Source organism: Malaya genurostris, chromosome 3 (genome assembly GCF_030247185.1).
Source record: "Malaya genurostris strain Urasoe2022 chromosome 3, Malgen_1.1, whole genome shotgun sequence".
Taxonomy (NCBI): Eukaryota; Metazoa; Arthropoda; class Insecta; order Diptera; family Culicidae; genus Malaya; species Malaya genurostris.
The window spans coordinates 26,526,856-26,554,499 of NC_080572.1; the positions used below are offsets into that span (position 1 = coordinate 26,526,856).

The following is a 27,644-nucleotide window of genomic DNA, read 5'->3' on the forward strand; positions in this document are numbered from 1 at the left end:
AAAGGAGGATGAGAAGAAGCAAAAAGCACGTCACAACTGATGGAGAAAGGTTTTGTTCATTCTTCGGTTGGTACGTGAGCCCACAGTGGATGAGCTTTGGCCAAAATTTAAATACTTACTGAGATAATTCCCAAATTATCTAATTTTGTCCACCGATTCTAAGCCTGCGTTTAGTTCTGCTAACTAGGTGACACCACAGGTGATAAACCTCCATCCATGTTGGTGCATTTTCGTCTTTCGGGATCGCGCGGGATGATCTTTGCACTGGTCAAAAACAGTTTTAATATGGTATAACTGTTATATTATTGAACGTGCAAGAAAAAATAAAAACGGAAGGGAAGGAGGCAGCAAACTGGGAATCCAATCTAACACACATACAGACGTGATATGGAAGCATGAAGGTTTGAACACGCGGGTCTCAAACCATGTGATGATCACATCGTGGTCGTTCGTCGTCGCCGAACCCAGTGGAAGCTCAGCACGGCGAAGTCGATGGCCGTTTTGACCACGAATGGTTGGATGATTTCAATTTTCCGTGTCGGTATTTCATTCGCTGGATCGGGTTGCTGTAGTGAATATAGGTCACTCGATATTTCATTCGCTCGATAGCAGCACAACGGTGAATTATGCCCATCAGGAGGAAAATAGTTTCCTACCAAGATTGAACTGGCAGTAGGCAATCGAAATAATATACTGACAAATAGGTTATTGGGAGTTTTAAATGTGACGATAATGTTCGTTCCCACTCACGAACGGCTTTTGTTTATTCTACAAAGATAACCAATAAAATAACGCACAAAAATATACATTTCACAGTTGACGTAATTACACATAGAACGCAAATCATGAAATCTTTTAAGAAAAACGTTTCTGAGAATTTGTTGTACACATAATCCACAATACACCGCATATGGCCGGGATGACGGATTCGTGGACACATCGAAGAACAACATAGTGCTGTGAACAATAAGACGATCTCGAAATAAGTAGAACTAATGAACAAAAGGGACGGATACCAATATGAAAAACCCCTTCTTAATCCACCTAGTGGTGTGATAATGCCTTTCTCTTCTTTCATAACAGTCTCATGAAAATATATTTCTTTTATTAATTTTTATTACTATTTTTAATACTTTTATTATATTTTGTTACTATTACTATATTACTATATTTTATTACTTTTAATAAACATGTTCGGATACTAATTTTGACACCAATTGATTCAGATTGATTCGAGTAGTTCTCAAAAGCATGCTTCAGTGTTTATGTCACATAGTCAGCATCATTTTTCCAAACTAGTGCTTGACATTCGCGTTGCCTATTTGTATGAGAAGAGTGATGCTAATCTAAAAAACCCTTCTTAGTCCACTTAGTGGAATTTTCATATACAGGGTGATTTTTTAAGAGCTTGAGAACTTTTTTAAACAATAAAACGCATAAAATTTGCAAAATCTCATCGGTTCTTTATTTTAAACGTTAGATTGGTACATGACATTTACTTTTTGAAGATAATTTCATTTAAATGTTGACCGCGGCTGCGTCTTAGGTGGTCCATTCGGAAAATCCGCTTTTTTATCGACAAATTTTGTTCAGCGATGAGGCTCATTTCTGGTTGAATGGCTACGTAAATAAGCAAAATTGCCGCATTTGGAGTGAAGAGCAACCAGAAGCCGTTCAAGAACTGCCCATGCATCCCGAAAAATGCACTGTTTGGTGTGGTTTGTACGCTGGTGGAATCATTGGACCGTATTTTTTCAAAGATGCTGTTGGACGCAACGTTACAGTGAATGGCGATCGCTATCGTTCGATGCTAACAAACTTTTTGTTGCCAAAAATGGAAGAACTGAACTTGGTTGACATGTGGTTTCAACAAGATGGCGCTACATGCCACACAGCTCGCGATTCTATGGCCATTTTGAGGGAAAACTTCGGAGAACAATTCATCTCAAGAAATGGACCGGTAAGTTGGCCACCAAGATCATGCGATTTGACGCCTTTAGACTATTTTTTGTGGGGCTACGTCAAGTCTAAAGTCTACAGAAATAAGCCAGTAACTATTCCAGCTTTGGAAGACAACATTTCCGAAGAAATTCGGGCTATTCCGGCCGAAATGCTCTAAAAAGTTGCCCAAAATTGGACTTTCCGAATGGACCACCTAAGACGCAGCCGCGGTCAACATTTAAATGAAATTATCTTCAAAAAGTAAATGTCATGTACCAATCTAACGTTTAAAATAAAGAACCGATGAGATTTTGCAAATTTTATGCGTTTTATTGTTTAAAAAAGTTCTCAAGCTCTTAAAAAATCACCCTATATCTTGAAAAATCACCATTGGGGGAAGTGCATGAAATTTTCGAAATCGAAAAAAAATTTTCGATGCCGAAAGGCTTAGAATTGCATGAAACGTCGAGATTTAGTGTCATCTCGAAAAAAAATTTTGTTGAAAAAATCGACTTTTTGAGACTTACAAAAAATATCAAAATTTTTCAAGTCCCAGAAAGTTGATTTTTTCAAAAAATTTTTTTTTAGATGACGCTAAATTTCGATGTTTTATGCAGCTTTAAGAGTTTCGGCATTAAAAAAAAATTTCGATTTTGGAAATTTCATGTACTCCCCCTTATGGTGCTTCTTCAAGATCGAAAATTGTCAAACCTTTACCACCGGGCAGCACCCCTTACGCATGTCCGATTAACTCAAATTTAGCATGAAGGCTTTTTTTTCGAGGTGCTTAAACTTTTGAGTACTAGAGCTTAACAAAATTAGCGGTGATCCTAAAATTTTGGCACCCTTATATATATATATATATATATATATATATATATATATATATATATATATATATATATATATATATATTATATAAGATTCTTACAACATGTTTTGTCGGTTACATCACTTATACAATCAAATCTCCGGAACCAAAAGTCTCAGCATTTTGATCTTCGAACTTGATCAATGGCCCGACAGTAGCTTTCAAACGAGCCCAAGTTTGTTAAAATCGGTTCAGTCATCTCTGAGAAAATTGAGCGCGTTAAAATACAACGCTTTTTGTCGGTTACGTCACTTATACAATCATATCTCCGAAACCAAAAGTCACAGCCATTTGATCTTCGAATTTGATCAATGGTCCGACAGTAGCTTTCAAACGAGCCCAAGTTTGTTGAAATCAGTTCAGCCATCTCTGAGAAAATTGAGCGCGTTTAAATATCTTCTAAAAGTGTGTGTGTGTACACACATACACACAGACTTTTTCCGATCTCGTCGAACTGAATCGAATGGTATATAACACTATGGGTCTCCGAGGCTCCGTTCAAAGTCGGTTTTTCCAGCAATTCTAATACCTTTCTATAGAGAAAGGCAAAAATACAATGCTGAAATTGTTAAATTCAATGTTGCAAGATGTTGGCATTCGGTCTGGAGATGGTTGAATATTGTTAAACCCGATTTGTAGTCGACAAAAAATTAAAAATCCTGAACCTCATCCGACTCGAACCCGATGGTATATCATGGTCGGGTTTCTGGTTCTATCACGCAAACTTTTAAACTCAAACCCGATCAGTACCTTGCTCGCAGTCGATTTGAACCTATGCTTTGTTTTACTAAATCCAAACACCCCTCTCAACGGGTACGTTGTGCAATTCTCAGTACCGTCCGTGTGTCATAATTTCGCAAGAGAAAATAGGGAGACTCAATTCTCGTTTGTCAATCAACAAGAATTTGGAGCAAAAATATCATATCGGTTTATCGACATCATGGAGAAATCGCTCTTATCCAAGATTACGCTCTGTATTTGGTAGGACCAGTGTGGTGAGGCGCACTATGAGTTATTGAAAACCGGTAAAACGGTTAATTTGAATCGCTATTGATAAATAATTAACGGCTAAAGGAAACTGTAGCAAATTTATTTAGGCAATATTGTCGCCATGGTTTACGGCTCCGCAAACACCAGTAGGATTTAGCATTAGAGACCGCGCATGTGTTGCTACTTCGTTATTGATCAGGATCAACATTGTGCAAACTGCAATGATTCCTACATGCTGATCAATACCGACGCTGGCCAAGTCCTAATGAAGATTTGTGTGGGAAGGAAAGGATTTATAGTTCGATACATGTTACTACTACGAATCGAGAAATCCTCTGCATGAATCACATACACGTGAACCACAGAAAGGGATTATTAGTAAATATTCTGAAAATATTTTCATTTTGTCATTGCTCTGGGTACCTGGCAATTGACAATTCTACAAAATTGTATCGTGTTATATGTTTTGTAAATATGTAATTTGTACAGAAAATTCGGCCACGAAATGAAAAGTTTTCAAAAATAGCAATAGTCCGGATGTCGGAGGTGCTAACTCGCGTACTTAATTTTCAATGTACCGTTTTTACGAGAGATAAACGAAACAATTACAACGTTGACAGAAGAACTAAAATACGTCGTAATACTGGTAAAAGACGTCCAATTTCCCTGAACGATTCTCGGGAACGGAAAACGCTGCTCGAAACCCATTGGTGACACTCAATGAAAAAATATCACGATACACCCAAACCTTTTACGAACCTTATATATGTATGTATGTATGTATGCTTACACACTCACTCGTCTGCATATATGTGTAAATATTTATACATATAAATGATCGCTTTAACTTCACCAATATGTATATGTTTTAAAAAATACAAAAATTTGCACACATGTGCACGTATATTAATACATATATACTTATATAATTTACGTAAATGGAGGTATATATATATACGTGTATTGAAAAGAAACGAATGACAGTCAAAAACTATTCGAATAAATCGACACATAATTGAGCTATAATAATTTAAAAAACCTCTTTTAATCCATCTAGTGGTGTAATATTGTCTATCTCCTTAACATTTCCGAAACCGGAATCGGGAGACTGTACCAGTTGAAGTAAGTTTAAATTAAGACCATTAAATAGCCAGGCCTACAAGTTCAAATAGTTTCACAATTTACTTCGAAATTTTTTTTCAAATGAACTTGAATCTATTGAAATTCTTTCTTTCTTCGCACATCTCGTAAAATGGCTATGATTTGTCTATATTTCAGCACCGTGTTCGACAAAAATCACACATCAGTAACAGACATTCGTGCCTGTGTTCATGTGTGCTTGGTGCCGATGGACTTGATTGTGTTTTCAAAATCGAGCTTCGGTGTTGGTTTTCGTTTTCTTTACCGCGTGTAGGGAATTGTGCTTCATTCGTAGAGGTGGTATTATGTTTTCTTCCATACCAGCGCATGTGCTTAACGGGTCATTTTATAAGACGGTGTGAATTTTTTGACACCTTGTGTTGTCGGAACCGAAAGTCAGATCCAGATAAAATCCAGGAGTTATGTATGGAATCATAAGACTTTGCATTTAAAGTTAGTGAAAATCGGTCAAGCCATCGCTGAGAAAAGTAAGTTTGTCCCATTTTAGAGTTTGTGACTATTTTTTCCGGTGCTTCCGGAACCGGAATCCGAGGACTGGTACCAAAATGGATACGTTTGGCAGTAAACTGACAAGGACTATCGATTGGAACTGATTTGAGCCCCACCAACCCAATTTTGCCGTGTTTTTCCTTACTACTCTGTATAACTGCTTGAAATGTTCTACACCCTGATATTCCGGATGTCGGATCACAACCGATTCAGCCATCGCTGAGAAAATTTAGTACACATATTTTCATTTTTTTTTGTTCATTTCACCACATAATTCTGAACTCTTCGCTTGGTAACTCTCTCCGGAAACGCCGGAAGGATTGATGATAAATTCCAAATTGGAACTCACTCACGATTTCTTTCTCTCCGATGGCTAGCTAAATTGCACAGACTTCGATTAAAATGAAAGAGTTTGTGGTCTTATAGGCAATTTTGCTTTTTTTTAGAACTGACTTCCGATGTCGGAAGCAAAGGGTGCTGAGAGCTAGACAATTTCAAACCGGCATCTAAAATGACCCATGTAGAATTGAAAACTTGTTAAAATTGGCATGTTCCACAATTGCTACAGAACGATTATTCATGTCAGATTTTTTTGACAAATGATTTTACATGTTTTTGTAACAAATGTGAAAATCCTTCATATTACTGCTTGTGAAACCAAATCAAAAATCTGAAAGGGCTAAGCTCCACATCGGTTTATTTAACTGATTCTACAATAAGTTCATTTGAGCAGTTTACTTTTCGGTTTCTACTTAACAAATATTACTGCTATGAAACATATCTAACAAGAAACTTGATTGAGTTCAACTAATAGCCAGCTATCTTATATTAAATAAAAGTGTTGAGCTGATACAAACAAACCTGAAATAGTTATAAGATCATGTAGAAAATAAATGTATTTCATTTAATACAATTTATAATAGCAACTCGCTTGATAAAAACAGTGTTTAGATTAACTAATGAGTACCAACATACTAATATGATATTCGAAATGTATTAGGTTTAAAGTACTATGTATTGTGGATACCACGGCGAAGAAAAACTTATGTATATTGCATATGAAATAAACGTATTTATGAAAACAAAGAAACTTGATGCACATCATACAAGCAAACTGCGCTTTTTTAATCGCACAATTGTTGCGAGAAGAGTGTCGAAATACAATGCTAGAACAATGTTTGCTACTTGGGGACCTTGCCAAACACGTAAAAAATCTTTGAAATTGGGCCGAAAACTGCTACAATCTAGATGTCTTGTTGAATGATGGGCAAACGAGCCGATTTGGGTTAACTCGTTTCCAGAAATACTGGAAATAGTAGTGGAATAGTCGATTTCTCCAAGATGGCTAAACCGACTTACACAAGTAGCAATCCACAACTAGTTCTAAGGCGACTGAGTCCACACTTTGTTGCAACAAGAGCACGAGCATGTTTTTTTTATATTACACTGATTAAAACAAGGTGACAACCATATTTCACCATAACATAATTACCAAATAGTTATTTAAGCTTCCAATCACCACATATTTTTGTCATGTTGAACAATTTATCATATATAAGTTATCTACCGAATTCAAACATACTGATAAGAATTTAATGTACATGGATTAATTTTAAGCATTTGGAAAGTAGGATGATCGTTGTACAATATGTACGCAATCAAATGTGTAATTTAATATAATAGAAATATATGATAGAAAAGCATTTCATGTTCACAATGTCGTTGGTGACTAGTTTACTTGAAAACAAGTTATTTTCATGTTATGGAAAGATAAGTTTTTTTCAGCATAACACTGTAATGTAACGATAACCTATTTCAAGCCGATCTACAATATGTCGCTAGTTACTAGTCAAAACTGTGTCACGCATGTGGTTAGATGTTACAAATAAGCTATCGTAGCAAAAATTGTTACTCGGGTACCAAAATGTAGAATCAAATTGAAGGTTTCACGGTTTCATAGGTTATGGACATTTTTCTTAATCCGACTTTCGGTTCCGAAAATAGTCACCCCTATTCTGAACGTCGATCGATTCGAAATATTCTGATGAAATGTCCAATTTCCATTCTGCATTCTGTTCGAGTTGGGTATGAACATTCGTTCGAGTTGTTAAATTTTCAAACATTACTCGATCGACTTGCGTACGTATTACTTCTGTTCGGTTTAGAATCGTTCTAAATTGTTTATACAAGTGTGCCGGATTCGTTTACTAAAAAATGAATAATATAAATAATATGGAACGTACTTACACGTGTTGACAGCTTTGATGGTTAGTGTTCGAAATTTCAAGTGTTCCCGAACGAATCATACAAGTCGAACGGAATAAAGAATGCAAAATTCGAACTCTAACGAAGGTGTAGATTCGTTCGTATCACAAATCCGTCGGATTACAGAATAGAGGTGATTGTAGGGTGATGAGTATCAAAATTTACAAGCCGTTCGAAAGTGATGCAAAATACACAGAAAATTTACAAAACTGGCGTACCTTGACTAAACCTGGTCTTTGATTCCTGAAATTCCGAAAATAGCGTTCAAAAACACCTGAAACTTTTCGCTTTCCCATAAAATGGTATTGTGAAAGGCTTCATTTAACTACTAGGTGGATGAGGACTTTTTGCTGTGCAGCATTCGAAACAAAACACCCACGAAGTGATTTACTGTCAGTTTCCGTAAGCTATAAACTTGCCAAACCTTGATAAGTGACATGACATATTCAATGAGTAGTATAGTGATAATAATTGAAAATTATTGTCACCGTAAAACACCTGCCATAAATAAAATAATAAAAAAATAGACAAGCAGAATGATAATCATAGGTTTTATTAGTAGAGTGTCGGTCTCGCACGAAATATATCGAGAATCCGTTTGCGTAGCGGTTGCAATTCCTTGATCTCTGTTGAATGTTTGGATCACCGGCCTACAAACAATGTTGCAGTGTCCTCAAAGCACGCACAAGCTATAATCTTCACCCCATTGTCGGAAGCTGGGACGACCGTGTAGCTGAATTTTGATAAACTAGGAAGTTAATTCCCGCATGCACTTTAAGGCATCTAAGGAGATGGCTACTGTCTGTGTCAATTCATGAGGAAGCCGGGTAATCAAATTTAACGTCCAAACACTCAGGTCAGTTACCGACGACCGAACGCCTACTCAGACGACGACGACGATGACGACGATGACGATAGCGGCGGGGACGGCAGCCTTCACTCTACTTCCAACTAACGAATTAGATGATAGTCTGCAGATCAAAGCAGCTGTTGCCGCCGTTCCACTGTTTGTTGTCAGAAGCCGCTTCTTCTGGCTTGTAGTGTTTAATTACCCTCTCGGATGTGCAACATGCGACTTGAGAAGGGGAAACTTATCATTATGTAAATATTGCCTCACATCGCACAGAAGTTGCACTACTCGGATGTTTTGCAATGACAAACTTAACCAAACTTAACAATACTATCGACAACCGGGAATGGCTGAAGGCAGACTTCACTGTGCGGAAGTTCTCGCCCCCTATCTACTAGACTCTTGAAACATTTGTTGTTAACACCTTTTTAAGTGGGAGGCTGTCTTGTACGAAACTTATAAATAACACCAGTGCAACAATAATAACAAGCTTAACTCGAAAGACAATCGAAATGTGGGACGGGTATAGCGTGATGGGTAAATCGATGCCCTTCACGCAGCCCACCTGGGTGCGATTCCCAACCACGCACATAGGGTTTTAACCTTAAGGTTAAAACCTCTATAATCGGAACCAAAAAAAAAACAATCGAAATGATAAAATTCAATGACGTTTTCATCCTCCGCCTAGCGGTCTTCTTTCTTTCGTCGGTTCAGAAAGTCTCAAACTAACCGTGAAAATGGCCAACTAATTGGACAGCAATTCCACGCCAAGCATCACGATGTCGACTGTCAGCGCCCGACGAGTGCGCCTGTGGAAGCCCGGCTATTTGTGGTAGCCGGACTACTGCAATTAGGCCTGCTCCGATGAATTAATTATTTTTTCAAGGTCAACTCCAAATACAGAGAAGAACCAGAATCTCATTCACGGCGTTTCAATCTCTTAGGATAGATAGTGTGCCTATGTTGCCGAAAAGTATAAGCGATGGAGAGCATTCGCATATGAACCGCATGTGTGATCGTCTGTGATGATCACTCAGAGAAGTTAAATAGTTAAATAAGTTCAATACTCTTCTCTAAAACAAATTCTCTTATCACAGCACCCATCGAAGCGCCACGAAACAAGTGGCTTGGAATTTCCAAGGAAATCGATCAATGTCCTGAATCACTGGCAATCATGTGTTTTATTTTTTATGGCTTCAAGAGCTGTAATCAATCGTTGAGTGTTGTGATTTGTGGCTCGAATGTGGTAAAAGATGGCCGATATTGAATGTAGGCGATGTTTTTTGATGCGCAGAACCGATAAGATGGGAGGCGTACGAAACTGCTGAATAATGGCAATAAATTTCTGAAAAAAAGTGGAAAGAAAAAAAAACATTTCTCAAAGGCCGAGTGTTTGCTTACCTTGGGTAGCGAAGCCAGACACTGTTGTTTGACGTCCCACACGACCTTATCGGACGGAAACTGGAGACATTTGTAGACGTTCAGCTCCGGCACAAAAATCCGCACCAGCAGCCATCCGTCCCTCGGTTCGGGCGGAGGTTCATCGTCGAAGGTCAAACCGGTATCCATTCCGCTAACACTTCGGGCGGTCCCGAGTTGCAAATCCGAATGCGATTCAATTTTCACTAATCTTCTTAATTTTAATTCACCACAACAGCTCGCGACAGGCCGTCGTAAATTGAAACTCCCTCACTTCCTCTTTCGTTTGCGCACACATACAGACACTCTTCTTCTACGGCACTTTATGGCAGCATTGGCGAATACACTGTGGCGAGGCTGGTGGCCTCGAGTATGTGCTGGGTTCGCACTCCGGACACCCTGTTTTGGGCTTTTCCATGAACATCGAGCTGCGCAAGATAACCAAATTTAGTTGCCTTCGCCCAATGGAACAAGTCTGCGGAAAAAGGGGAAAACCGAAAAAATAGAATGAATTAATGAGCATATCGAATCGGTTAAATTAGCATAAAATTAGAGAATATTGTGCTTTTCCGTTTTCTAGCCAACATTTCGGGCAATCGGAAATGGTTTTCACATTCCTTCTGACCTGCGAGAAAGCACTAAAAGCATAAATAATTACCGCTGTACCGACGAGCAGAATGTATCCATTCACAACTAGGTATATAAGTTTCGAGATGCAGTTCCGCTGGAAAAAGTACTTTCAAATGCGATTCTTTATTTGTGATTTGGAATTATCTTAATTCTGATTTTTGTTAGTGGCATTTCGGTGAGTCGGACAAGCCTTCTTCGATTATTTATTGGCGGGAAAGACGACTAACATGAAGGTACGGAGTGACTTTCCGGGTTAAATACGACTTTTCCGAATCTCGTAATATTTTTTTTATTAAATAATATAAATTTAAAGGCACACCTCTTAAGCTCTAAGATGCTCGTAATTTTAGTTCCTGTCATACCCATATTAGAGTGATAATTTCTTTTTCAAACTAATTCAAAAATCGATTTGGTTTTCTCTTTAGGGTCAGAATTCATAATTGTTTAATACAATTTTTTTTATAAACGATTGATTTGTTGTCATGTTGTGAATATATATATATATATATATATATATATATATATATATATATATATATATATATATATATATATATATATATATATATATATATATATATATATATATATATATATATATATATATATATATATATATATATATATATATATATATATATATATATATGGGGAAAAATATCAAAGTACAACGAAACATCGTTTAATCTAACTGTGCTGAAAGATTAGCGGGTCAACAATAATTTAAAAACTTATGACGAAAAGAATTTCTCGTCACATGGTGCCACTGTTGCGGAGCGGGTACTTTTCTTGAATAAAGCTGGAAGAGCTCCCTCCGCTCATAGAAAATAAACGGGTGCCTCAATTCATAGGAAATGGCTGAACAGATTTCAGCAAGCTTAGGCTCGTAAAAAGCTACTTTTGGGCTGTGAAATCAAGTTCGAAGTTCGAATGGCTGTCTATTCCGGTTCCGGAGATATTATGGAATAAAAGACATGGAACGATAAAACGCTTGTTTTTCTCGCCGCTCAATTCTCTCAAACTGAAAACAGTTTTTCAACAAAGATATGTGTAGCATGTAACAAAAATATGCACTCGATTTTCTTAGAGATGGTTAGACCGATTGTCAAAAATTTAGATTCAAATAAAAGGTTTCTTGACCCCATAACCTACTGTTGAATTTTGTCCGGATTGAACTTCGGGCTCGGGAGTAACGGGATGAAATGTGCATAAATAAAATGAAAAATGAGCTCCTGATTTTTTCAAAGAATGTTCAACCGCTTAGATTCAAATTAAATGGCTTATAATCCCATAACTTGCTATCGAATATTTTGCGGATCTGGATGCTGGCTTACTTTCAGCTAGCCACTTAATTTCACAGGCCTAGTTAGTTGATGACCAAATACATTGATTCTTGGGGTATACCGGGTTTTAGTTGCCGGTTGCGGAAGTACCGAAAACAGAAGTCGTATATTTCTAAACGGAATTCGCTTAAATTTTTCAAGAACGATTGAACCGATTTTCACAAACTTAGATGAAAATCAAACTGAATTCGTTTTTATCGGTTCCCAGTTCCCGGTTCCTAGTGATCAACTATTCCAGAACGGAACTCACTTCATTTTTTAGGAGATGGTTGAACCGATTTTTACAGACTTACGATCATTGCATCCGGATCCGAATTTCGATTTCAGAATTACAGGGAGAAATGAGTAAAAAATTTCAAACAGTCATTTAGAGCAATGAAGTAGAATATATATATATATATATATATATATATATATATATATATATATATATATATATATATATATATATATATATATATATATATATATATATATATATATATATATATATATATATATATATATATATATATATATATATATATATATATATATATATATATATATATATATATATATATATATATATATATATATATATATATATATATATATATATATATATATATATATGTGATTTTTTGAAATTTCGCGCTTTCTTTCAACAGCCTATGCCGTAAAATCTAATAAAGATACAAAAATTCGCCCAAGACATGAAATGTGCGTCTTTTCCTTAGCTTTCAAATAAGTTGAAAAAAGTTAAAAATTATTAAACAAATAAAAAAAATTCAAACTTGGGCCTAATTTTTTCCTTTTTTTGTTGAAAAAGAAGCCTTAGGGGTTCAACTCAATCTTAGCAAAGTTTCAGAGTGGAAAGATCAATACTTTCGAATCAGTGAATTTTTCTATTATCCGCGTACCGCGCGAATACGGGGTTAAAAGGGGCTATCCGCATTATGCCGATCCGACCGATCCGAACTCTACAGCGTTGACTTTTTTTCTGCTTCGTCTATGGCTGAACTGCACATGCAGCTATGTCCATGAGGCTTATGTTAGAAAAATCAAAAACATCCGTTGCGTCGGGTTTCTTCTTCTCTTCTTGAGAAATTCGATTTTTTGTAGGCAAATGATGTTTTGATGTTTTGTGTGCACCGGTCGTCGAATGGTGAGATAACTTAGTCCTCACAAGTTCCTATCTCATGCCTCCCCGTGTGTCTATGATGACATTTGGTCAATAGAACGGCGTCGACTGGGTGCTATCGCCTTCTGCGTTAGTAGCAGAATGAGAGCGTGCGAAATGGTTTGTAGGTTGAAGCCCATCTTAAAGTGCAGTGTTTATCATAGTATATTACAACATATAATTCTGATGTTTATTACATCATGTGTTATTATTATTATTATTATTATTATTATTATTATTATTATTATCATTATTATTATTATTATTAGTGGACAGGGCTAATAATGTTTGAAATTGACATTAGGTCATTAGGTGGTTTCGAGCATTCTTATGCCTGGAATTGATCACCAATTTGAATTATCTTGATCCAGTTGGGATTAATGTTAATATATCATATTCGTCCTGAACTTGGTGAATTTATTTCTAAAAGGAGGACTATTGTTATCAGGAATAGGAGCAAATTGATATCTTATGAACCGTTTAGGGACTTTCAAACCTTTACGATCCGGCTCGGTATCGGTGATGTTTACAAATTGCAATGACGGCGAAACTGATTAATCAGGTGTGAATACACTCTAAAATCGGGAAAGGTTTGAATGTACTTAGATTTCTCCAACTTGGACACAGATGTCACCTTCTAACTAAGAGTATGAGATGTGTGTTTCTGGAAGAGAACGGTTCACGTGGACCATTTCATCCAATCACACCTAGTATTTCGTCACGAAATACATGTAGTTTTTGTTTCCTGGATGCGTGCTCAACACTAGAAGGCCCAAAACTTAGTTTAGACCTAAATTGCTCAAAAGCAGTCAAAATTAAAAGTCAATAATATAAACTGTGACAGAATAAATAAAAGCTAGTGCAGTGTGCCTAAGTGCATATATCGTTAAATAAAGAATTAGAAAAGTTTACAGAATTTCAAGCAATCCTTCCATTGTTTACATATTGTGACTTTCCTAGGCAATCTAGTGTTAAATGCGCATCCTTATATTATATAATTCAACAAGCTTACTAATACCTGATTTTATTTTATTTTTACCACGAGAAACAATCAAAATAAAAGATTATAGACAAAAACAATATAGTGCGTAAAAATCCTAGGGTGCCACAGGAATACCAAAAGGAAATTTAAAACAAATCAAGAGCCCCAGTAAAACGACGAAAAATTGGTACTTTCATGTAATAACTCATTTGATGACATATTAACTTTTGGTAAGTCACAATATTTCTATTTTTATTATTACTTTTATTATTATCATTATTATTATTGTTGTTGTTATTGTATTATTATAAATATTATTGTTATTATTATTGTTATAGCAATTATTATTATTTCTTTATTCTTGATAAATTATCACATTGAGATATTAACAGGTTTCTCCGGCATAGTCAAAAAAGCGATACAATGGGGAAAAGGAAATTTAACGTAACTTCGACAAAGATAGAAATAATCAGAGCAGATAAGAATGGATAGTGTTAGTAGACCAAACACATAAAAGACTATATAGGAAAGCAGGGCCAAGACCGAAGCGGATACAAAGCGAAATTTTCCAAAGTCGCATCGACGAGGACATTTGTATAGCGATATGTTTCATCCATGCACTGGATATTATGGTTGCAAGAGCATCTTTTATTCCCGCGGAATACGAGTAAGTGACTCTACTTACATATCCGCCCAACCCTTTTTGTTCGCTTTTCGGTAACAGCTATAGTAAGAAAGTGAATGGTCATATCGGAGCTACTGTAAGTCTACCCGCATCCACTGGCAAGTCCTTGAACTTATGGTGGCTTCACTTCACATCACATCACAAATGATGTTTTGTGTGCACCGTGTAGGCAGAAAGCGATTAAAATTGGGACAAAGGATTTACGTGAGTATTAAAATAATGATGACATACAATTTTGGAAAACTGCAAAAATGATGAAATTTTCACTATTCAGCTGTGAGGGAAAATGCTGCTGATGCAATAATGAGCACAGATTCTGTATCCGCTGAAACTGATGACAATGATGACAATGTGTCTATATTCAGCGGTTATACAGAAGTAATTCTTACATTTACTGACATTATAACATTGCATTTATCAAATTTTAAAATATTGATTGCATTTTTAGAATGAACCATATTTGCCTTCTGGGTATCTTACCGAATTGAAACAAAAACTTTATGCTAAAGATGCAACTAAATCGAAAAGAATGAGAATTTCAACTGTTTTGCCAAAAATGGAATTAAAAATAAAAGTTTTCTCTTCCCAGGACACGTTTGAAGTATTGAGTTTTTGTAAACCAGAAAAACCAAATCATAGAAAAATTGCAACTGAGCAAAAACTTTATCTCTATGTTTTTTACTCACCATTATATATATATATATATATATATATATATATATATATATATATATATATATATATATATATATATATATATATATATATATATATATATATATAAATAAATATATCGCCAACCTTGCAACTGTACACCAGTGGTGGTAAATTGCGAACCGAAAGCCGATGCTTCTGCAAATTTACTCAAAAATTTTCACCGAGCGTAAGCATGCGATAGGTTCGAAAACTATTCCCTCGTTTAATGCGAAGGTATTCTGTGCTTGGTGTTCGGCGAAGCAATCTGTTTCGAACCGGTCGGTTGGCGGACCATCGGCGAGGGGCGAGTAAACTGCGTTCGATACGATGCTTTGTTGATTTCAAGTCTCGCATCCTGGTTTTGAAATTATCAATGCACACGTGATCAGCACAAAAAAAAATCTTTTGCTCGATTGATAAAACGATCAAAAACAATTGAAATGGCATTATTTTGGACATTAGCAGTGTGCTTAGGGTGGCTCGATATGGAAAATAGTAAGTTTTTGATCTTTTGCAAATTTTATGGTTTTTGGTTGTAGAATCAATAACAATATGAATTGAATAATTTGGGACATTTTCAGCGAGTGTATGGTGGCTGAATATGCAAAATTTGTAAACTTTTTGACTATAATTTGGACATTTTCAGTAAACGTAGAGTGGCTCAATAGGAAAAAGGGATTTAATTTTACTTTTTCAAATTCGATGTTTAATAAATTGGTGAGTCAATAGCAAATAAAATTGAGTTACTTCAGGCATTTTCAACGAGCGTAAGGTAGCTGTATATGGAAAATATTTTGACTAATGTCAATTCGATGCTCTATTGATTGGTGAATCAATAGCAGTTCAAATAAGATAATGTTGAACATTTTCAGCGATCGTAGGGGCGTTTAATATGAAAATTTGAAAATATTTTGATTTATGCTGTTATAATGTTCAATTGATGAGCGAATTATTTGAAATTGATGAGCAGGTAGATTTTGGACGTTTCTAGCGAGCGGTAGTTCAATATGAACATTTTGACTTTTGTATGTTCGATGCTAAATTCCTTAGTGCATTAATTGCAATTAAAGTTAGTTAATTTTGAATATTCTCAGCGAGTGCTGGATGGCTTAATATAGAAAATAGTAATTTTTCTACTATTTCCAATTCCATACCAGTAGTGGTAAAAAACACCAAACACCAATGCTTTGTACATATTTGTTAAAAAACATTTTCCTAGCAAAAATATGCAAAAGCTGTTCATTCGGTTTACGGTAAAGTTCGCTTGCTGTTCAGCAAAGCAATATATTCCAAATTATCAGTTGACAGAACATCGGGGAAGGTCAATTGAGCTCCATTCGATGCGTAGTTTTATTATTTATGGTTCGATAACATGCCTAGCATCACAACTAATACTATATTTCAGTTGATAAGCAAAGAAATAGCGCGTCAAAATCACAGACACAGGAAGATTTGCATGTTTAAATCGTATGGTTCAGCACCACTAATATTGATATAATAAACAATACAGCATCCAATTTGCCAAAATAATTCGCAATTTCTCATATAAAGCTGCGTTACCACCGAAAAAAATGCTTAAAATTCTAATATTCCAGTTGCTATCAATTAAACATTGAATTAGCAAAGGTAAAATATTCCCATATTTTTATATAAAGCCACTCTACGCCCACTGAAAATGTCCAAAATTATCATATTCGAATTTAATTCAATCACCAATCATTAAAGCCTGGGATCTGCAAATTCAAATACTAACATTTTTCAAATAGGACCACACTATGCTCGCTGGAAATGTCCTATTGGAACTGCTATTGATTCACCAATTAATAGAACATTGAATCGACATTGAATAAATAAATAAATTAATTAATAAATTAGTCCAAAATTTTAAAATTTTCCAAATTGCACCACCCTACGGTCGTCGAAAATGTCAAAACTATCACTATTGAATGGAATATAAAATCAGCAAAAGTCAAAATATTTACAAATTTTCATATTGCGCCACCCCCCGCTCGCTGAAAATGTAAAAAATTATCCTAATCGAAATGCGATTGATTAATTAATCAATAGAGTATCAGGTTTGCAATAGTTTAAAAATTTGCAATTTTTCACATTGAGCCACTCTACCTACATTCACATAAAGTATGCAAAATTATTTAATACGAACTTTTATTGATTCATTAATCAATGGATCACCGACTTTGCAGTAGTCCAAAATTTCACAATTTTCAATATAAAATCACCCTACGCCCACCAAAAATGTCCAAAAAAATAAATTTTGTTTACTATTGATTCACCAATTAGTTAAACATAGAATTTCGAAAACCCTAATCTTGCTGGAAATGTTCAAAATAACCATACTTTACTAAACTATCCAAACACTCCCGTAGCTGACGAAGTTCGGTTCATCCGAAGCAACAGCCTATAGTTCTCAAATCGGATGTTCATGAACATACTAGTAACGATAGGCTCACAAACTAAAGCATCGGTTCTTGCACCATCAGCATCGCTTCTTGGTTCGGCGATGCTGACTCGAACGATGGTATCGACAAATTTATACTCGCGATGGTGGATCGCTTTTTGGTTCGAAACGAACACGTTTTGCGTGTTCGGAATCGATGCTTTACCACCACTGCTGTACACCGAGTCGTCAGCGAGGAGCCAACGTCACGTGGAACCTTCATGGGGCCATACGCTAAGGACAAGTAGCTTTGTCAGCAGTTAGTAAGAAGCTAGGGCGCTAGGCATAATAATTAATTGAATAAAAGTTAGTCTGGTTTGAGTTGTCAGCGGAGCAGGATAAAATTTAGATTTTTTTTAAAAAGCTCATGACCGAAAGGCATGAGATAATATATATATATATATATATATATATATATATATATATATATATATATATATATATATATATATATATATATATATATATATATATATATATATATATATATATATATATATATATATATATATATATATATATATATATATATATATATATATATATATATATATATATATATATATATAATTTTTCTTTTGATCGAAGAGGGGAATGACCTTTAGGTTTAAACCCATACATTCGAAAAAAATACTTTTTTGGTTGATTTATCTTTGATTATAATTCAATGGAATGTTTTCTGAAGTATAACACAGTAATGTTTATGAGAATATAAATAATACAAGAAAGACATCATCACACCACTATATTGATTAAAACAGGTAATATTTGTTGCTGATATTTCTGCTTTCGTAAGTGTTAGCGAAATTGTGTGTTGAGAATTATTTGAATAGATCTCGGAAATTATTAAATTGATCTTAATTTTTTCTCAAAACCCACCACACTTGGTGAATTAAGTAAAAAAACTCATTGATGATTGAGTTAATTTGTAACAGATCGGCTGAAAAGTTCGTATCGTTTCTATGAGAGGGCGCCACTAGAATTAAATCCATACCATTTTCAGTTAGTACCAACCTTCAAAAGATACGTGTATAAATTTGACAGCTGACAGTCTGATTATTAGTTTGTGAGATATTGCATTTTGAGTGAAGCTACTTTTGTTATTGTGAAAAAAATGGAAAAAAAGGAATTTCGTGTGTTGATGAAACACTACTTTTTGATGAAAAAAAGTGCCGCGATACCAAAAAATGGCTTGATGAGTGTTATCCAGACTCTGCACCGGGCGAAGCAACAATTCGTAAGTGGTTTGCAGAATTTCGTACTGGTCATATGAGCACCGAAGACGATGAACGCAGTGGACGTCCAAAAGAGGCTGTTTCCGATGAAAACGTGAAAAAAATCCACAAAATGATTTTCAATGACCGTAAAGTGAAGTTGATCGAGATAGACACCCTAAAGATATCAAAGAAACGTGTTGGACATATTATTCACGAATATTTGGATATGAGAAAGCTTTGTGCAAAATGAGTGCCGCGTGAGCTCACAATTGATCAAAAACAACAACGAAAAACCATGCTGAAATTGAACGAATTGGGCTTCGAATTGCTCCCTCATCCACCGTATTCTCCAGATTTGGCCCCCAGTGACTTTTTCCTGTTCTCAGACCTCAAGAGAATGCTCGCTGATAAAAAATTTAGAAGCAATGAAGAGGTAATCGCTGAAACTGAGGCCTATTTTGAGGCAAAGGACAAATCGTACTACAAAAATGGTATCGAAAAGTTGGAAGATCGCTATAATCGCTGTATCGCCTCTGATGGCAATTATGTTGAATAATAAAAACGAATTTTGGCAAAAAAATGTGTGTTTCTATTAAACGATACGAACTTTTCAGCCGAACTGTTATGTTGTAGCTCGTAACTAATAGTACTTATTGTACTGTGTAGCGTGTATCCTCCGCATGAAAAACTCCAATGTACGTCATCAAACAAATCAAGCGAATAAAACAAACAAGCCTCACATATAGACCCAAGAGAATCATTTCAAAATATTATGTTTGGATCTACTCATACTTAACCCTCAGGGTACAGACTATAAAAAAGTTACGTTCAGTACGGACAGGGTTAGCCTAACCCGGGGACTTTGATTGGGTGTATATCGAGCTGTACTTTGTCAATTTGAATAATTTTTTTTTAATTTGTGTGAAATTGTCTCAAAAATATAATAGAGTTGTCAGATTAATCATTTAACTGATTGAAAAAAAATTATAATGAAAAATGTGAACGGGTCTTGAATTTTTTTTGTAAAAAACGTTTTTTTTTTTCAAAATGCTGTAACTTTTTCAAAAAAAAAATATTAACATTGTATAACTCGCATTTGAAAGGTAAAAAGTAGTTCTTACAAATGTCCATAACGGTTTTTTGATTTATTCCCAAAACTATATTTTTTTTGAAAAATGAAAATACGCGTTTTTTCGAGTTAGCGAAAAAACGTTGTTTCGTTGATTTATGATGATAAAGGTTAAAATTAATTACTTTGAGCGTAAAAAAATTGTTTCTCAGATATTGTTGAGTAGTATCATATAAATAAATACCAAACATAATTCACTACGAGCAGCAAAGATTTCGATATAAGACGTACGTTCAAGTGATTGAGATCTACTACAATACTTCGCTTACACCATGTACAACGCGTTATTTTGAGGTTAGAATCTACAAAATTAAGTAAAGAGTACGTATTCTTACTTACCTTTTTATTCCTCAGCGGCAGACGAAAATTAAAACTTAATTTTTTTGAAAATTTTGGATTTTGTAACGTTCGATACGGACTGGGTGTACCACACCCGAGCACAATGTTTATATGTGTCTAGCTCGGACACAAAGCGGAGACTGACTCTGCCGCTTGGGCCTCTAATAGTGTGTAGTTTTCCCCCCCCCCCTGGTCCGGACCCCTCTTGCCGACTTCTCTTCGTATGGCGCTTCTTTCAAATTTCGCTCGGGTTACGGTAACCCAGTCCGTACCCTGAGGGTTAATGATGTGTGTTACTTCGCATCCGATACAAAGTTAAGGATACTTTAAGTGAGCAATAAAAATAAATAAAGTAAACTATACACATTATCTTAATGAAATATTTTCATTGATAGCATTGATACGCGAATAATTTGAGCTCACTACCGCCCTGCAGTATGCATTCATTTAAATTTGAAACGTTGCACTTTTCGGTAACTTTTCACTGTGCTGTTTGAAATTTATCGTAAGGGACCACAGAAAAGTTTTTTATAGCGAGAGTGAAAATGCGGTTCACTTTACGTGTAAATCTTTCAGCATTTCATAACGACGACTTTCTTTGCAACCAATTCATAAGATCTAATCACTACAAGAATGTTCTGTAATACTCCTATGAAAGGCATGGGTGAAATTGTTTTTTTTTCTGTGTCCTGGAATCTTTTAATTGCTCCTAGGTCTTGCAACGATGCAAAGCTTACACAGCATATTACAAAGACATCAGAAGTGAAGCTCGTTACTCAACATCAGTTATCCACAGATGTGCCGAAGAAGAGTAAAGAAACTAGAAATGTATATTCTCTGAGCAAGGTGAAGTGAAACTTTTCAATCTGTTTGCAGTCTAGGCAGACTTTTCGCAAAATATTAGTGAAAAATAAGCAACATTTCATATGTTAACAGTTATGAGTCATTAGTTTCAGGCGGTCTACGGTTGTCATAAAATATTCACTTTACTCACAAAGTGTGTCATCATCGAACACCGCGTGAAAGTGAACCCACTTATTAGCAGTACTGATTTTTTGTCTGGTATGACCAGTTGTCATATAATTAACATGGTCCTCTGTAATCATCGACGGTTCGATTTCCTTCGAGACTGACTGTCAGAGATTGAACATCTGATGCGAACAAATGAACCGGGTCTGCTTTTCGCTAATGACTGGTTTCACTGTGTAGAATACTTATGCTGAGTAGCCTCACACACTTGTAGAAAGAAAGGAATTTTTACTTTAAAAGCGAAACCCTCCGACGAACATTGAGCGTAGAAATGGTATGAAGGTTTTCAACGGATAAGTTAAAACCGTTTATCTCTTCTCATTTTTCAATTAACATAAAATTTAGGTTACTATTACTATCATCATTTTCTGCTGGTTTCCATTTTTCAAACATGATCCTGTAAAATTAATCGCAAGCGCCATCAAAAGTGTTCCCTCTCCGTGTTGGGCCCTCTTTAGGTCTGTCGGCAGCGCGTACATATGATGTTCATATTTTCGGCTTCTGAGTAGGCTAATTTACTTTCGCCTCGGGACGTGTTACGGTAAAGGTTGAGCAAGCCGAAACTTGTTTTACGTTGAATGCTATCCGGAGAAGCTTTTCGGCCGTTGAAAGTGAGTTTTATAACGACGGGTTTGATCTACCGAACAGGCAAGGCTGTCCGTGGACCATGAGTGATCGGCATTGTGTTGGTAATGCCGACATAATTAGGCCATTCTAACCCAACAAGGAATGTCTAGTTTTATAAAAAAAATTAATTGTCGAATAGGTATTTATTTCAATTCAATGACCCTTATTACCGTTCTCACTTCCACTTTTACATTCACTTCACTTACATGTCACTTCACTTGTTTTCACCTATTACCAGTATCACGCATAGTGAAGTGATCACTGCGGTGGAAAAAACTAATTTTTCAACAAAATGTTGGTGGCGTGATCTTCATAATGACATCAAGTTCATCCAAGTACTTACTTTTGTCTCTGAAGCGAATCCCGTAATGAGAACCTACATTCACTTCACTTGATTTTCACCGTTAAGTTGAAATATCAATTACCGACAAAAAGAGACATTGCTAAGTTATAACTCTATTGAACGTCATTTAGGTGTTCTTGAAATCTAATCGTAATCCTAAACTGACTTGGAATATGAAATTATTAATGAATTTATTACGTTTCATCTCAAACTTGTTGGTGCATATCAGTTGTTGTATATTGAACTGAGGACACAATGCCACTCCAAAGAAAAATTCGGCATGAAACGTGTTCGTGAACGATTCACCATCAGTATGTGTGTGTGAAGCCACCATCTATTCAAGGCATTGTCAGTGGATGCAAGTAAACTTACAGTAGATCCGATTTTTTTTGTTTCAATTATAGAGGTTTTAACACCTTAAGGTCATTCGCCTCTTCGGACCAGAAAATCTTTCTGACCCTATGTGCGAGGTAGGGAATCGAACCCAGGTGGGCTGAGTAATAGGCAACGACTATCCAATCACGCTATACCCGTCCCCAAATCCGAAATTGATTATCAGATAGCTTTCGTATTACTGCTGTTAAGAAGACCAGAATTGGTTATGAGGACCCGAAGTCTTCCAGCAAAAACATCCGGCCACGCACTTAAAAGAGATTCTCGAGCTCGGCATAATGAAATACCGAACTAGATCGACAACATGACAGTTTACTGATTGATCCACATGTCTTTTCCAAAATTCGTTAAAGTAATATTCTGATATCTCGATAACTATATACACAGTTCGAAATTTTTTTGTGATTTTACATCTTATCAGATGCACATAAATAGAGCGTCATATTTCACACAAATCTATATTCATTCAAGAACATTGTGTGATTTGAAAATTACATGGCTTCAAAAAGAAAGGAATAAAAATCAAAAGATCGACATCACCAATGCGAGTTGAACCGAAAAACATTAAATCACAAAGCACACCAGTTAGTCGACTGAGCCACAGAAGCACATATCTGCTTGGCTGGTAAATCGTGCATATAAATTCATACAGTCTGACTTGCTAGCCGAGTGCAAATTACACTCGGAGCCAGTAAATTTCTACACGAATGTAATAATGTGTCATTTGAGAAGTTCAGTAGTTATGAATTGTATCGTTTGAAGAATTATGTCACCTGTAAAATTCATAATTTCTTTCTGTGTATATATTGAATGTAGGAAATAGATTTTTATGTTTCGTGAAAAGTTTAGTGAAATAAAAAACTACTTTTCATGTATACTCAAAAAAGTCTCCTTATTTCCAGGTAGATGCGTTGAGGAGCACTGGAAATAATCGTCTTTAAAAGTGATGTTTTCTAGGTTTGTTTTATTTTTTATTTTTGTTTATGTTCCCTAACCTGCAAGGATTCTTAGGATCGTAGCACCAGCCATGCAATGGTGCTGTACACTCTGAATCGGCAGCGAAGTCTGTTCAAACAGAAGGTCAAATTCCACTACAGGAATGCTCGATTGCTGATGACTCGGCAATTCATTATTCGATCATAATCACTTTTGCCCAGCTAACAACAAAATTGCTGCTGACAAGTTCGGCAATTATTGACAGTTAACAAATTTGGTATTGCCGAGATTCTCAGTAATTATTATTTTACCGAGATTTCTTGGCTGTGCAAATCTCGGCATTTTTTTGCCGAGATTCAGCAATAAAATTTAAGTGTGCATATTAAAAAGAATTTCGCTGTACCAGCTGAAACCTGACCTGATGGTTTGTTTGTTAAAAGGGTTCGCCTTACTCATTTCAGACATTCAGGGTCAAAACACAAAACTTCACAAACTTGAATCGGGTTGACATTTCACTTCTTCATCAAGTCATTCATTTGTAAGATACCCTGATGGATGGAAGGAGTCGTTTGTCCCATCTACAAAAAGGGTGACAAGCTGGATTGCTGCAATTACCGCGCGATCACTCTGCTGAATGCCGCCTACAAGGTACTCTCCCAAATCCTATGCCGTCGATTTTCACCGACTGCAAACGAATTCGTGGTACAATATCGTAATCAGCCTACAACACAATCGATCGAGATCAGCTAAGGAAAAACATGCACGACTTCGGATTCCTGAACAAACTGATACGATTGGTCAAGGATACGATGGATCGAGTGATGTGTGTTGTTCGAGTATCAGGGAAATACTCGAGTCTTTTCGCAACTCGCCGAGGATTTTGGCAAGGTGATAGCCTTTCGTGTCTGCTATTCAACATTCCATTAGGGTGTGATAAGAAGAGCGAAGACACGAGTGGCACGATTTTCAGAAAGTCCGCCCAGCCACTAGGTTTCACTGATGATATTGACATTATAGCACGCAACTTTGAGAAGATGGAAGATACGTACATCGGATTAAAAGCTGAGGCCAAGAGGATCGGACTAGACATCAATGTGTCAAAGATAAAGTACATGAAAGACAGGGGCAGGGGTAGGGGCAAGGAGAAGATAATGTCAGCCACCCATTACGAGTTCTGATTGGCGGTGATGAAATCGAAATGGTCAACGAGTTCATGTACTTGGGCTCACTTGTGACTGCCGATAATGACACCAGCAGACAAATTCGTATATTGTCAGGAAACCGTGCTTACTTTGGACTGCACAGGACGCTTCGATAGAGCAAAATTCGCCGTTGTACGAAGTTTACTTTCTACAAAACGCTGGTTACACCGGTTATTCTCTACTAGCACGAGTCCTGGACAATGTACTGCACTGGGTTTGAACGGAAGGTGTTTCGAACCATCTTTGGCGGAGTGCGGATGGAAGACGGTACGTGGAGAAGGCGAATGAAGCATGAACTGCACAAGTTGCTGGGAGGACCAACACTCGTCCAAAGGGCCAAGCTCGTGCGGTTACGGTGGGCCGGGCATGTTGTTAGAATGTCGGAGAACAACCCGGTTAAAATTATCCTCGATAACGATCCGATATAAGAAGAAGAGGCGCACAGCGGATAGCATGGCTCGATCAAGAGGCGCACAGCGGATAGCATGGCCCGATCAAGTTGAGGAAGTTGATGGCGAACAGCCATTAATCGATTAATCGAGCCTCCTGTATACAGCAGAGACACGCGTGGTCCACGACTGAAAGAGTAAGTAAGATGGATCCCCAACCCTTCCCCGTTGTCGATATAATTGAGCATAATATTATATAATGTAACATAACACAATATAATATAATATAATATAATATAATATAATATAATATAATATAATATAATATAATATAATATAATATAATATAATATAATATAATATAATATAATATGACGTAATATAATATTATATGAAATAAAATGATTACTCAAGCTGACTTTGACTCAGAATATCTTTCTGTAACATTTCCAACGAAGCTATAATTAATCTAATTAGTTCTATATTCAACTATTAAAAGGCTAATTGGTTTGAATACAGATCGCACATGATGAAAAAAATTATCATTTCTGCGAATTTTTTTTCCAGAATTATCGTTCAACAATATAAATTCAAATGTTTTGCATGATACAAAGCATCATTCGAAAAACATATTGTAATTTTTTCGTGGAAAAATATTGAGAAATAAGTCGGTGAAGAGGTATTTTTGAGGACACTTCTTAAAAATCATGATTGGCGGTGTCCACTGTATCTCACCGCAGACTAATCAGAAGTGAACAAATAAAATCAGTATAGTTAGAATAGAAGTTTTTCGAGACCCCAAACGTTTCTTTTTGATTTTTTTTAAATTTTTGACCTGATTTCGAGGAAAACGCGTTTTTGTCCATAAAATCAATGGAAACAATTAATTACTCCAGGGAGTCCGTAGGGTTTAACATTTTCAAAAAATCATCTTTTTTCATTTATAATTTATTATAACGAAACATTTCAAGAATGTTTTGTCAAGTTTTGAAGTCAATCGAAGTAGAAATCTTGGACCTGTGCGCCGTGCTCTAGATTCTTCGTAAAATTAGATAGCTATACATAAAGGTCCATAACTTCCAGAGTTTCGTTCCAATAGGCTTGAAAATTTCACAGAAAATTCTTCAAATGTTTTACTATACGAGAGTGTTAAGAAAATAATAAATGATTTTTCAAAAGTGTTTGACCCTACCCGCCCCTTAAAATATGGAAAAACACTAAAGTAATTCCTATCCTCAAATCCGATAAAAACTTAGCTTAGTTTACTTTCTTCTATCAGTAAACTTTTTTAAAAAATTATATTGTTGAGAATGATGTCTCATATCAATGAGAATTCTATTTTGTTACCAGAGCAGTTTGGGTTTCGTCATGAACATTCAATTGCTCATCAACGATTTCCAGTTGCTTATTTGTTTGATAAAAATGATTCAAAATTATTCAACTGGTCGTACTCTCCCGGTTAGCTATCAGAACTGTAAATTTGAATTGCTATCCGTACGAGCAGGTGTTCCACAAGGTTCGAGCGTACACAGATAAACATATTTTGTGAATTTAGATCAATTTTCATGCACATATTTGGAACAGGCAATTGAATGGAAAGTTATTTTACAGTTCAAATCGTTTTTTTGAAATATACATACAGTCTTGCTCATTGGATAATCTATGTAATCCAATTTAATTTAAAATCTATCGTGGTTTTAAAATAAATTTTCGATTCAACTTATGTCTTTTTCATCATACATTCAAGTGACGTAACCGACTAAATGTGTTGTTTTTTACCACGCAAGTTTTCGGAGATGGCTGAACCGATTTTAACAAGCTTAGGCTCATTTGAATACGTTTATACTATTGTGCTATTGATCAAGTTCGAAGATCAAATGACTGCGACTTCTGTTTCCGGAGATATGATAATATAAAAGACACGTAACCGACAAAACACGTTGTTTTTCGCCACTCTTATATATATATATATATATATATATATATATATATATATATATATATATATATATATATATATATATAAATATATATATATATATATATATATATATATATATATATATATATATATATATATATATATATATATATATAT

At 35.6% G+C, this 27,644-nt stretch overlaps 1 protein-coding gene across 6 annotated transcripts in view; it reads right to left on the minus strand.

Moving 5' to 3' along the window:
• LOC131435596 (SH3 and multiple ankyrin repeat domains protein 1) overlaps positions 1-27,644 on the minus strand; it is a 300,484-nt gene that overhangs the window by 190,797 nt on the left and 82,043 nt on the right. For all 6 annotated transcript variants that reach the window (XM_058603647.1, XM_058603646.1, XM_058603648.1 and 3 more), the window contains one exon: positions 9,969-10,461. In XM_058603647.1, coding sequence (XP_058459630.1) covers positions 9,969-10,136 — 168 coding nt within the window. In that variant the 5' untranslated portion in view covers positions 10,137-10,461. The remainder of the gene's footprint in view (positions 1-9,968; positions 10,462-27,644) is intronic.